This window comes from Mesocricetus auratus, unplaced genomic scaffold (genome assembly GCF_017639785.1).
Source record: "Mesocricetus auratus isolate SY011 unplaced genomic scaffold, BCM_Maur_2.0 Super-Scaffold_100015, whole genome shotgun sequence".
Taxonomy (NCBI): Eukaryota; Metazoa; Chordata; class Mammalia; order Rodentia; family Cricetidae; genus Mesocricetus; species Mesocricetus auratus.
This window is the reverse complement of record NW_024429198.1, coordinates 64,455,040-64,465,696: the sequence shown is the minus strand read 5'-3', so window position 1 is coordinate 64,465,696 and position 10,657 is coordinate 64,455,040. Positions and strand designations below refer to the sequence as shown.

At 52.5% G+C, this 10,657-nt stretch overlaps 1 protein-coding gene across 2 annotated transcripts in view; it reads right to left on the bottom strand.

The window, feature by feature from the left end:
* Nucleotides 1-9,172: 9,172 nt before the first annotated feature.
* Ctnna1 (catenin alpha 1) overlaps nt 9,173-10,657 on the bottom strand; it is a 115,626-nt gene continuing 114,141 nt past the window's right edge. For both annotated transcript variants that reach the window (XM_005065284.4, XM_040758092.1), the window contains one exon: nt 9,173-10,307. In XM_005065284.4, the coding sequence (XP_005065341.1) occupies nt 10,020-10,307 (288 nt within the window). In that variant the 3' untranslated portion in view covers nt 9,173-10,019. The remainder of the gene's footprint in view (nt 10,308-10,657) is intronic.

The following is a 10,657-nucleotide window of genomic DNA, read 5'->3' as shown; positions in this document are numbered from 1 at the left end:
CGTCTGTGTCTTGTGTCTATGCGCATGGGGCTTGGCCCATGCCTGGGAGGCCTCAGGCTACTGCTGTGACCACTGGTTATATACCTCTGGCGACATGCTGGTCAGCACAGGGCTTCTGGTAACAGGCTTCTCAAGAAAGGCCTGGTCTTAGAGTTGGCAGCCTCTGGCGACTTCTCCTTGAAAGTCGTTTAACCTCTCAGATAAAAAGAACACTGTTAGTATCAACAGAGTGTGCACAAAGCACCCGTCAGCTCTGAGGATGGCCGTGAGGGTCGTCTCATGGCCTGAGGGCGTCTCCATGTGGGAATGCGGTATCGTCCAGGCAGCGAGTGGGCCCAAGCTGTGGGAGCCGCATGGAGGGAGGACTCTGGGTGGCCCTTGCATGCGAGCATTGATCTGGGGTAAGAAGCAGTCTTGCATCAGCTAACGGTGGATGCCCAGGCATGCCAGGCCTGCTTGGCGACTGAAGAGGGCAGAGGTGTCCCCTCTTGTGCCCCCACTCCCCCTCACAGTGTCCAGGGTAAGTCTAAGGAGGGGCAAACCCAGCCTGGGAAGTCTAGATCCCCACCCCAGAGAGGCTGAGTGCCAGGCTGAGAGCCTGCTGCAAGTTGCCATGACAACCCCATCTCTGGGCTTTCCTGATTTGGATTCTGGTGAGTATGTTTTTCAGTCTTTCCCAATGCACCAAAGGCTGGTTCCTGTTGGCTGCCAAGGCCCTCCATCCCCAGGAAGGCAAGTTGGGGTGGTCACTGTTGGTTTAGAAAGTTCAGCTTCACAGACCCAGAGAAACAAAGGGTGAGTGGGTGGTCCCGTTCCTTGCGATCCCTTTCCTGGGTCCTCCTCTCAGCCCCCTCTGCCCACATCCGCCACAAAGAAGCCTTGATGACTGTGGTCATCAGAGCAACAGCCGTTTCCACCGTGAAAATCAGGGGTCAGTCTGCCGACCACTGGGTACATTGCCTTTCGACCTTAAAGACCCACGGCTGTGGTGCTGTGTTCCGCAGAGGAACGCACACTGACTCAGAGCCTGTGTGCACCGTCCGAGCTGACACTGCAACCATACACGCGGCCAGGGGAAGCAGGCTCAGAATGGCACTGCTGCCTTAGCCACGAGCAGGGCGTGGTTCAGAAGAGACAAGATGGGGGGCTGAAACAGGGCTGGCCAGAATTGGGGCTGCTGCAAAGGAGGCCCAGTCAGGCCCCCTCAAGCTGGTCTGTAGTATATAGAAGGGGTTGCCATGAAGGGATCGCCACCACTAGAGGCTTGACTTAGGTCCCCGCTGTCCCTTCTGCCCTCACGTATGGCGCACAGATTATCACATTAGTGCTCCAAAGCAGCTGGGGGTTGTGATCCCCGGGGGCAGGAAGTAGCTTCTGGGGTGGGGTCCAGTGCTAGGCTGTGGAGCCACAGGCCCAGCAGGAGACTCCTCCCCACCCCACCCAGTTATCCCCCTTAGAGCATCACTGGAGGTGAGCTCAGTTTGTAACCTGCCTGATATCACCCAGGTTTGTCTCCCGGATTGGAGCTGGAGCCAGGGCTCTGGTCCTAGTACACTGGCGTTGATGTAGGAATTGGTGAGAGGGGCCTGGTTGCCTGAGGTGCAGCCACGTGGGTCACCAAGGACCAGGTGACCCAGCGCCCTGTCACCCTGTCACGGAGAGTGCTCTCCTCCCGACGCAGCGGGAGCAGCCTGGCTGATGTCTCCCCTTCGTGCACTCATTTCTATAACACACGTTCTTACTTAGCGCTGTAGGTCAGACCTGCGCTGAGCAAGGCGGAGACAAATGAGCAGGGCAGGGTCGCACTGCCGGGAACCCTGTCGGGGCGAAGGGCCGGACCCACACGGGACCCATAGAGTCACAAATGTTACAATTCATACGGTGCCGGGTGGTGGTGGCCCACGCCTTTAATCCCAGCACTCAGGAGGCAGAGGCAGGTGGATCTCCGTGAGTTTGAGACCAGCCTGGTCTACAGAGTGAGTTCCAGGACAGCCAGGGCTACACAGAGAAACCCTTTCTCCAAAACAAAAAACAAAAACAAAAACCTAATTAACTATGTGATTATAACCTATGGTTCAGTAATACACTAAAAAGTCAATGGTAATTTTACAAATTAGTAAACAAGCAAAAAACCCAAAAGAAAGAAAAACCAATAAGATTGAAAACAAAGTCTAGAGAGAAATCAATGAAACTAAAGATGATTCAGTGCACCAGGGGTCACAAATCACCAGCCCTGGAGATGAAGGGGCCGTCACTGTGAGTCCACAAGCCTTACCAGGAAGAAGTAGATAAGCCAACAACAACTCTAATGAATACACTGTAAAGTCCATTTGACAGCTTGGAGGAAACAGCGGGCCAGTTCCTCGAAAGCGTGGGTTTTACTGTGCTGCTTTCTGTTACCCTGCAGCAAATCTCCATGAACTCAGGGCTGTAAACGTCCACATTTACCTTCTTGCAGTTTCATAGGTAGCAAAAGTCAGGGTGTCGTGGGCCGGCGGGGGGCCTGTGCCCAGGCCCTTCTCATCTCCAGAGGAAATAAATGCTTGGCTCAGTCCCCTTGGAGCCACACAAAGCCAGCCAGGCTCCCCTGTGGCATCACTCTGAAAACTTGAGTCCCGGCCGGCCACTTTGTGGGTGCTTGCTTGTGGTGCCGGGTACCAAACCCAGGAGAAGGTTGGCTCAGCTCAATTAGCCATGTTCCCAGACTGAGGACCAGGCCATGGGGTCGGCTTACAGATGCAGAACACTAACAGACACCAGCCTTACCTGCCTGTGGTGGTTGCTTTTCATGTCCATTTGCCACAGATGAGAATCACCCGAGGAGGAAGGCCCCTCACCTGAGGGACTGCCCCAGCTGATGTGGGAAGACCCATCCCAAATGCGGGCGGAGCCTTCTGGTGGCAGACCCAATAAAAAGAGGCGGAAAGCCAGGGACCTCAGCCCTCTCTGCTCAGCAGGCTTTCCCACCTTCCACCGGGTTCCCGTTGCTTTGGCCAATTCCTTCTCTGCTTTCAGAGGATGCTTCCAGCATTGAGGACCAGCCAGTGGCTCTCCAGGAGCCCTCCAGGTTTTCGGCACCAGATTAGAACTGCTGAGGCACCTCAGTAGCTACCAGGCTCTCCACCTCTGGGTGTTTGTAAGTGAGCTGGTGGGGGGGGGGCGGGTGTTTACTTCCTCAACCTCCTAAGAGTCTCTGCTAACACTGCACCCGCCATCCTCAAACTTAACATCGCCGCTGACTGAATTCATTCTCTAAGGTCAACACCAAGGCCCTCTTCACAACTCCTCAGTGTAGGGCCAGGCGGAGAGATTAGAGAGAAGGAATCACACAGCGCTCACGGGTGACAGATGGTCAGTGTGTGAGACCCCACAGACTCCGTGGAAGAAGGTGTCTGGAGCCATTGCGTTTGTGACGGACGGGGCACGAGGTCCCTGCTCTGCATCACTGTGCTGCTCTCTCTGTCCTGGGCACAAGTTTAGATAGTAACATTTGAAAGTGGTACTTCACAGCTGGAGTAGAAAGTGTGTAGGTAGCCTATGTCAGTGGTAACGGGGCAGGAATCTGCTGACAGCTGTAAAATACCAGAGAAGGAAATCAAAATAGATGGGAGACAAACCGAGCTCCTGGGTTAAAAGGCTCAGTGAATGCGGGTGTCGGCTTCAGCCAAGTTGATTTGATGTTCAGATGTTATGAGTCATTTTGAAAATTTAAGTTTGACCTTCCAGTAGGCCTGAGCATAGATACTGCCCAACTCTCTGTGTTGTTGTTGTTTTGTTTCTGTATAGTGTCTTTTCTATCTTTTGAGACAAGGTCTCCCCATGTAGCCCTGGATGGCCTGGAACTCACTATGTAGACCAGACCGGACTTGAACTCTTAGATGTCTGCCGGTCTGTGTCTTAGCTGTAATTTGCAACTCTGAGACTTTAATAGCAGGATGAGAACACCGTTCATTTCCCGCCAGCTCCCTTCCGTTGAGAGTCACCCTCGCTGTGAAGACAGCACTGTATAGCTTCTAGGAGGTGTGTCCGAAAGCCTCAGCCATCACTACTCTTGTACTTTGGAGCCATTACTATTAGGTAAGAGTAAGTGTTACTTGGCTATCAGAGCAACATCGCCATGCCTGGGGTCCCCCGATAACCAAGAGCGACTCAGTGACTACTGAGCAGTGGATGCTCTGGACCAGGGGCCGATGGCCGTGGCGGCAGGGCTGAGCAGCGGGAGGCACAACCACTCCACACCAGCGTGCAACCCGAAGCTTAGGAGACGTTCGTTTCTACAATTTCCTATTTAATATTTTTGGACCATGGTTGACCAAGGGTAACTGAAGTGAAGAAAAATCAAAACTAGATGAGGAGGGGACATTATATAGTTAGGTGGGTTTTGTTTTTGTTGTTTTTGAGACAGGCGCTCTTCCGTAGTCTTGGCTATCCTTGAACTCAAAAGATCGGCCTGCCTCTGCCTCCCCAGATTAAAGGCATGCACCACCACAGCTAGTTGATTTTTGACAAAAGTACAAAGGTTGAGAAAAGATTGTCCTTTCAGTAAACGGTGCTGTAGCAATTGAACCTCTGTGAACCCCTGTTCCTTGTGACTAATACACAGTTCAAGTTGTGTATTGAATCATGGACCTAAATCTAAAATTTTTCTAAGAAAATAGGAGACATATCTTTGTGATCTAGAGTCAGGCAAAGAGATCTTAGATATAACACTGGACTTACCCAGGAAATTAAAAATCTCATAAATTGGACTCAAAGTAAAAACTTCTGTTACAAAAATTAAGAAAGTAAAAAGCCACAAACTGAAAATCACATATTTAACGAAAGGTTTATATTCAGAATATGTGAGGGACTTTCAGAGCCCATCTGTAGAGTCAGCCCTATAAAAGACAATGGAGAACGCATTTCACTGAAGACACAGATGGCTGAGGGGCACAGGAGCACACTCAACATCCTTAGTCGTGAGAGAAACGCACATAAAACCACACTGAGATGCACTGCACACCTCCACCCAAGCACAGCCGGGGGTGCCAAGTGCCAGAGACGGAACAGCTGGAGGCCCACTGCCGCTAGCAAAATGCACAGGCCTCACAGGTTGAGGTTTGCAAGTTCCCTGTAGCTGAACATTGCTTATGAGAGAACACACCCTTCCTAGGTGTTTACCTGAGATAAACAAAGATCTGTTTATAAAAAAGCCCACGTTCAAATGCTTCTATAAAATGTATGTGTTAAAAAAAAACTAGAAAGAGTTCCAGTTCCCTATGGGAGGAATGAATGGACACACTGTGCGCCCTCCAATGGAATACCACTCACTACTGAAGTGAGCAAGGGTTCCGTGCTCCCTGACATGCGCTGTGCAGACGACAGGGCTAAGATGCAAAGGCTAGGAACGGGGGATTTCATTCATGTAGAGGTGCTACAGGGAAGGGGTTTGCTAGAACTATCTTGGGGGACAGCACCAGGGAATGTGGGGCTTCCCTGTGACATCAGAATGAGTAGGTTTTACTACGTATAAATTCTAGTCTGCTTTTTTTAAATTCCATTTTTGAAGTTTTAAATTTTATTTATTGTGTTGGGTGGATGTTTTGCCTGCAAGCATCACGTGCACCTAGTGCCTGCAGGGGTCAAAAGAGGGTGCTGGATCCTTTGAGACCGGTAGTGAGTCACCACGTGAGTGCCGGGCATTGAACCCCCAACAAGTTCTCTTAACCACCCAGCCATTTCCCTAGCCCCACCCCAACCTAAAATTTTAAAAAGCACACACAAGGGCAGCCGTTAGCATCCCCCCTGTCCACAGCTGCATTTCCCGTGCTGCTCTCTGGAGGCTGCTCACCCGCACTGAGTCAGGGGACTGTGCAACCTGTGGTCCAACGCCATTCTTCCCAGCTCTGGTTCAGAAGAGCAACCAGGACGTGACTGTAATCTGACATGGACACAGGATCTGTACCAGAGAAATTAAACCAATGATGCTAGACATGGTGGCCTACCACACATGTAATTCTGACACTTGGGAATCAGGAGGACCACTCAAAGTTTACGGCCAGCTTGGTTCACATAGTGAGTACCAGGCCAGGCGAGCTTGGTCCACAGAATGAGACGGTCTGAAAACAAAACAAAACAACAACAAAAAAAAACAGGGCAGAAGATGTTAATGCTAATCAAGTATCTGTGTGAGCACAGCTCTGCCCTGCTGGTAGCACTGGGTCTGGAGGGAGCACCCTATAGTATCTGACGACTGTCTGACCCAGCGACACTGACAACAGGCGTGTCCCTAACATGTTTACCTCCCTCAGAGAAACAGAAATGTCAGACAACATTCATGTCATCTCTAGGTGGACATAGGTTGGCTGTGGTGCAGGAGTGCAGTGAGGGTTGGCGGAGGCTCCTGGAAGTCACCTTTGTTGACAGGGGCATGCTTTATCGCTTGGCAATGATGTGGAGTGCAGAGGTGTGTGGTCCCTCCCGACATTTTAGCACCGGGCACTGTTTGGGTGTCACAAGCCTGTAGGCTGTCATGGTGGGACAGACAGAAGCAGCGGAACCCAGAGCTGAGCCCTGCACCATGGCAACAGCACAGGTGTCGGGGATGAGCTGTGAAAGGAGGATTAGTGAGCACGTGAGACCACAGAGGCCCAAAGCAGGTACCGCACAGCTACAGCTTGTGGATGCTCGGAGGGAGCCTGGGGGATGTCGGTGTTGGGGTCAAGCCATTTGGTGCCAGGTGACTCGGACTGAGGGGCCTTGCCTCAGCATCTACCTCCCTACTTCCTCAGCCTGAGGGCTCAAGAGGAGATGAGCCCAACACCCGCCATGTTGCAGATCTGCGGTGGCGTGCTAAGGACTGGACGAAGACTGCTGTGCTCATCCTCCCTCCCTCCCTTCCTCCCTCCCTCCCTCCCTTCCAGAGGGCAGCAGGAGTGGTGGGGAAGGGCAGTCTGCCTGTGGAGTGCACAGACCCTGCGGATGAAGAGGCCTGGGTGCTCTGCAGTGCTGCGAGGGTCGTTGTCGGGGGCAGGGCAGAGTGGCAAGAACAGGGTGACGGGCTAGGGAGGTGACGTGAAGTCGCCTGCCTCTTGCTCACTCAGGCCTCGCACGTCTTTGCAGACCCAGATCAGGAGTACCACGGTGCAGGAAGGGGTGGCGACTTGGGGTTTATCAAGAGGCAGGGACCAGCATCTCCCCGGGATCCTCACAAAGTCCCCTCAGAGTCACGCCTCATACTCTGTGCAATCACCAGATCTGCAAGGATTCCCAAGTGTCTCAAGGTCTCGGTCTGGCTTCTTGGGTGGCCGGCCTTTTACAAAACCTCCGCTATTTGGATAGAGGTCACAGCCGGGACCATGCCTAGGGCATGAGGTGACAGACCTGGGAAAGACGGACTCCCAGAGAGCAGTGTATGGGTGCGGATGGTAGAGCCGAGTCTCAGACACGAGAGCCAGGCAGCAATGCTGTCAAAGGGTTTGATGTGGCAGCTGGGCGTGGCACGTGGCTGCTGGCTGGTTAGTTCTGGCAGGGCAGTTGAGTACCTGGCCTTTGCCGTGACAATGTCAGAGCTGGAAAGCAGACTGGACAGACAGGGCGGGGCACTTGCTGGGGTGCGGGCAAGTGAAATGGCCAGGGATGGGCAGAGCTTGACTGACAAGCTACGTAAGAACACGCAAGAGACCTTTCTCTTCCGGTCCCAGGCACTTGGGGGGCACTCAGAGGTCACGGCACAGAGCTGGCAGGAGCTACACCCCACATAACCAGTCCCGAGGACACGAGAAGGCACTCCGAAGCCCCAGTCACACAGGGGCGACCCCAAGTTCCTGAGGAGCGTGCTGCTTTACTAAGAACAAGGGGGCCTGAAGAAGGTGCAGGCGAACGGTGTGAAGCCCTAGCGAAGCCCAAGACAGTCACAAATGCCTGGGATGGCCAAGGGTCACAGAAAACTGTCCGCCACGATGAAGACAGACGGTGCTGGTGTGACCCCTCCACAGCTTCTGAAGACAGGCGGTTGGTGGTTCTTCAGACAGGGTCAGCATGTGTGGAGAGCAGAAACAGACATGGTGACATGCTCCATACTGGTGACAGAGGGCAGGTAAGGCTCCGCCGCTGCTAAGGTGACTCTTGGTGTACTTAGGTGTGATCTGAAGCACAGGTGTGCCTGGGGATGTGAACTCTACCCAGGGACGCGGGAGGGAAGTCAGGATGCACCTGGCAGGCTGGAGGAATGCCAGGGAGGGGTGCAGCACGCTGAGGAATGGGGTGGCCAGTGGGGACAGGAAGCCTCAGCCATTCCCGAGAACTGGTTTTTACGATGCGGAGTCACCTGCAGGTTCTTGCTCAGGGCAGCAGATGCTGTTAGGAGCAGGCCCACCTCCTGGGACGCATCCACACGGGTCACCGTTAGTCACCAGCACAGGATATATATCTATATATATAGCAGGAATGATGGGGAATGGCTTTCCAAAGAAGAACGGACTCCTCGGGGAAGGCAGCTACCATGTGAGTCACTATGGAAGGACCCATGGGACAAGAAATTAGGCCTGAAAATGGCACCCCGAGGGAGTCTGGGGGTAACAGACTACTGCAGAGGCTTTTAAAGTGTCTTATTTTGGTGTTTAACCAGGAAACAAGGTGACTGGGAGTGCAGGTGAGGTGGGAAATAGCGAGGAAGGCCCTAGGCATGGAGAGTGGACAAGCAGGCATCCTCTGGCTGTCCAGGCTGAACCTCAGAGAATCAAGGTTAAAAGCAGAGACCGAAACCAGTCATTTAAAGCCAGGCGTCTGGGGGAGCCCAGGAAACTGGACAGGGGGACAGCAGTTGAGTGGGCACGGGTAAGAGCTGACTGGAATGGCAGAGAGAAGTGACTCCAGCAAGGTGACTGGCCACAGCCATCTCTTTAAGGAGCTCCAAGAGGGAGCGTCTCCTGGGAAGGCGCGGGGATGGAGGCGGCCACTTTCATGTCAGGGTTTGAGAGCTGATGTGACTGGTTCGTCCATGGCTTTGACTTGAACCCTCAAGAATGGTTATGGAAACTCCTGGGGTGGGGACACAGGCTGGGCTGCTGAACGCGACAAGACCTGACCTTCCCGGGTGGCGTGTGCGTGAGAGTTTTGTTTCCTTCCCTCCCTAGGCAACTATCCCGGGGGGTGGGGCACTGACTCTTCTTGAAGGCAAAGAAACAACTTCTTGGTTTCATAGTGGACTTTATTGGGAAAATTAGTGTAAAAAAGTTGGATTCATAAAATTTAAATAAGACAGTAGAATCTTTACCTCATAGTTATGATAATTGCCATAGTAATCACAAATAAGGTGGAGTCTAAGTTATTATTGCTAAGCAAACACTATTCTGTCAGGCAGGGAACGCTGAGGTTATCAGAAGTAAGCGTGATGATGAGTCTGCACTTGATGCTGGGGTAACGGGGGAAGCGTGCTCCCATTATGGCATCACATCTTTCTAGCCTGGAAAAGCAACTCTATTAATGTCCTGCAGCAGAGCACATTAGTAACTGTAGCCATGCATTATAACCCACTCTGTTTCATAAAGAAAGCAATCAGTTTCCTGTGCAATGCATCATGTCTTACTGTTTCCTATGGTTTAGTCTTCAGAGGCTCCTTCCCCAGACTGTTTCTCAGGGTACACAGTGGCTTACGCTGGGTCACCCTTGGTCATTTAATCCCACACTGCCCGATGGCAGGGCTGAGGGCAACCTCTCCCCTCCAACTCACCCCTGCCTAGAAAGCAAACACCTCATCCTACTCTGAAATGTGACTAAGAAGTAAGTTAATGTGGTACTCTTTGGTTATGGAACTTTTATTGTCATTTAAGCTTATAAAAATATAGCTAGAAATATACTTCTGAATTCTAAAGCTTTTTTGTTTGTTTTTTTTAAGCCAGTTCTAACAGAAACATATCCTTGCAAAATTCACCACCTGGTTGGGTTGGAAATGTGCTCCCTCCCTGTGGAATCTAAGTGTTCTCTACTTAGCAAACACATCTGAGGGGAGCATCTGCAGACCCCACGGGCAGAGCGGCTCAGATGCTGTCCATGGCTTTGAACTCGCTGAGGGCCTGCACGGGGCTCACGTGCTTCTTCTGCGAGGCTCGCTTAATCTTAGTCTGCGTCTCATCCTGCTTCTCCCTCTTCACCAAGGGCTTCTTCTCAGGCGCCTTCATCTTCCACGACACAGCGGGGAGGTTGAGGGACGCCATCCCCTGTGACTTCTGGTACTTGGTGGAAGCCACATAGGAGGCCTTCACCGTCTGCACTACAGCATTCATCAAGTTCTTGGCTGCCTGGATCAGGGACATGGCGCTGTCCACCTGCAAGGGACAGATGGATGCTGAGGAGCCTGACATGAACCCTGCATCCATGCAGGCCTGGCCACACCAGCCAGGGCCTCCAGCAGCTTAGGAACAAGGGCCCGAGGGTCCCCGCTGCACTGTGGAGAGGCCTTGTCACTGCTCTTTCGATGGCAGTTCTTACCTTTAAGAAGAAACGGTGACAACACCTAAAGCCAAGATCATCTCATCACCCCCTCGGGCCCTCTTGATGGCAAGACTGTGTATTACTGGCCCGTGAACAGCACAGAGAAGACATGAAGTCAGGCCGCCTCCACACAACTCCCACTCTCAGGTATGGGTCTGGTCCCCCACTGGAGAATATGGAGACG